The 2,436-nt window shown below is 38.5% G+C and overlaps 1 protein-coding gene across 1 annotated transcript; it reads right to left on the bottom strand.

The window, feature by feature from the left end:
• Window positions 1–236: 236 nt before the first annotated feature.
• On the bottom strand, window positions 237–2,207 carry LOC132618479 (pentatricopeptide repeat-containing protein At1g59720, chloroplastic/mitochondrial-like). Its single transcript, XM_060333521.1, has one exon. It carries the CDS (start codon window positions 2,102–2,104, stop codon window positions 296–298), a length of 1,809 nt encoding a protein of 602 aa, XP_060189504.1. The 5' UTR covers window positions 2,105–2,207; the 3' UTR covers window positions 237–295.
• Between the last annotated feature and the right edge of the window lie 229 nt (window positions 2,208–2,436).

The raw sequence follows: 2,436 nt of genomic DNA, 5'->3' as shown, positions 1-2,436 counted from the left end.
GACAAATAGAGTACATTTCATTAATATCTATACCAATACAATGTGAGTACTTACTGCCTTGTGGGGAGTCTATCATGTCATGGCAGCAAAGCTAAAGCAAGAATTTGATTTTGCGGGGTATGTCCAGATTTCATATTCAGTTAAAACTCTTAATGGATATATGATCTTGCTTTATGAGGAATAGACTGACTTTGTGGTAAAAGAACAAGTGTTATTTAGGATCATCTGCGATGGTCTTCTACATCAGAACAAGTTTTTTTTTTTTTTGACAATTGGATTTATAAATGTTACATTATCACCAATAATCTTTGCAAGTACAGGACCCATTCCTAAAGTGATGGAACCGAACACGGTCTCTAACAATAATGTCAACGTCAAAGACTGCCGAAATTAATTTGGTTACATTGTGGCAGTCACTGCAGATACGCAAATTCTTGAAAATGCGTATAGGAGTTCCGGGTTTTAGTTTCAGAAGTCCATAAGCAATGGCGAGTCTCTCACTGTGCAGTTTAAGTGACTGTCTCTTCCCATTATCAAGTTGATCAACCATTGATGCTTGTGACAAGTCAGGAACGTACCTCGCTGACTTGAGTCTTTCTTCTATAACATCCAAAAACTCATAAATTTCTCTAGTATGCAAATGAGAAGTATCACCAGCGAAAAATTCATGGAAAACGCCATTAATTTCAATTGAACTACAGCCTGGATCTTTCTTAATACCCTTATCGGTCATCAATTTCCTAATCAGTCCAGCCTCGTCCCACCGGTTAGCAGTTGCATATACTCTTGACAGAAGAACATAAACACCACTAGTGTCACTGCCTTCAGACTCAATTACTTTCCTAGCCATTTCTTCACTGAGTTGTATCTCAGCATTTTTCTTGCAACATCCATCAAGAAGACTTCTCCATATTGCAGCATCAGGCTTCATTGGCATGTTTGATACAACATCAAGAGCTTTATCAATACAGCCCGCACGTGCCAGAAGGTCAACTAGGCAACCATAGTGCTCTAAAACAGGCCTAATCTTATACTCGGAAACCATTTTATCAAAATATATATGACCCTCATCAACCAAGCCTCTATGATTACAAGCGCTCAAAATACCAACAAATGTGATTGAGTCAGGCATCACTCTTTTGTTAACCATTTGGTTCAAACAACGGAACGCTGCCTCAACCTCCCCGTGCATTGCAAATCCTAATATCATTGCATTCCAAGAATTCAAATCACGTTTGCTCATCCTCTCGAAAACCTGAACAGCTATCCGCAACGAACCACATTTGCAATACATGTTAAGCAAACAATTGTTCACAAGCAAATCAAAATCCAAGTAGCTCTCATAATTCCTCAAAATATAAGCATGAGCCCACATTCCCAATGACAACGCGCCCAAACCAGCACAAGCATCAAGAACACTCTGCATCGTATACCCATCAGGCTCAAACATCATTTGCATCTCCGAAAACATTCTCAACGCATTTTCAAACTCACCCGATTGAACGAGAGCATCAATCATAACATTCCAAGAAACCAAACTTCTCTCAGGCATTTTATCAAACACATCCTTAGCATCCTTCAAACACCCACAAGAAGAATAAAAATGAACCAAACTGTTGTTTATATACACATCTGAAGCAAGCCCAAGTTTCAAAGCAAAGCCATGTGCTTGTTTCCCTTGGGAAAGAGCGAAAAGATAAGCACAAGCTTTCAACACAAATGGGAAAGTATGCTTATCAGGCTCAACACTAGTAATCATTCGATGAAAGAGTAAAAAGGCTTCAGCTTTACGATCATTGCTATGAGCACAAGCTCTGATAAGAGTGTTCCAAATGAAGGAATTGGGGTTATCTAAATAAGTGAAGAGTTTAAAAGTATAATGAAGGTCATTATTTAAAGAAGCAAAATGGATAATTCTGCTGTAGAGGAAAAGCGTGTCTGGATGATCTAGTGAGGTTGTACGGAGGGTATAAGCGTGTAGTTGTTTGAGCTGAGAAATGGAAGTGCATTTTGTCAAGATTTGGAGGATACGGCGTCTATGCTCAGTACTAGTGTTGCTGATGGGAAGACTTGTTGGCCTTGGTGGTGTAGTTGGTAAAATCATCTTATTCCCTTGTCCCTACAATGGTGAAACTTTTCTTGGTGCTAAAATCATCTTATTCCCATTTCCCGGGGCTTTTCTGTTGGGGACCACAGTTCATCTTTTTGCCCTTCAAACGCACTCGTCTTTAATTTTTGCGCTCTTTAATTTTTGTCCCATTGTTCATTTAGTGAAAATATTCAAACATGATTCGCTCGGCATAAGTTGCGTAAAATTTTTATCTTCAGAATTTTTGTTTCGCTCAGCACTAAGTTTTATAGAAATTAAGTTATGCGGCATAAGTTGTGTAGTATTTTTCTGATTATGTTGAGTGTTGAAATTTTTTTACTTTTCCG

Source organism: Lycium barbarum, chromosome 11 (assembly GCF_019175385.1).
Source record: "Lycium barbarum isolate Lr01 chromosome 11, ASM1917538v2, whole genome shotgun sequence".
In the NCBI taxonomy this organism is placed as follows: Eukaryota; Viridiplantae; Streptophyta; class Magnoliopsida; order Solanales; family Solanaceae; genus Lycium; species Lycium barbarum.
This window is presented reverse-complemented; position numbering and strand designations above follow the sequence as displayed.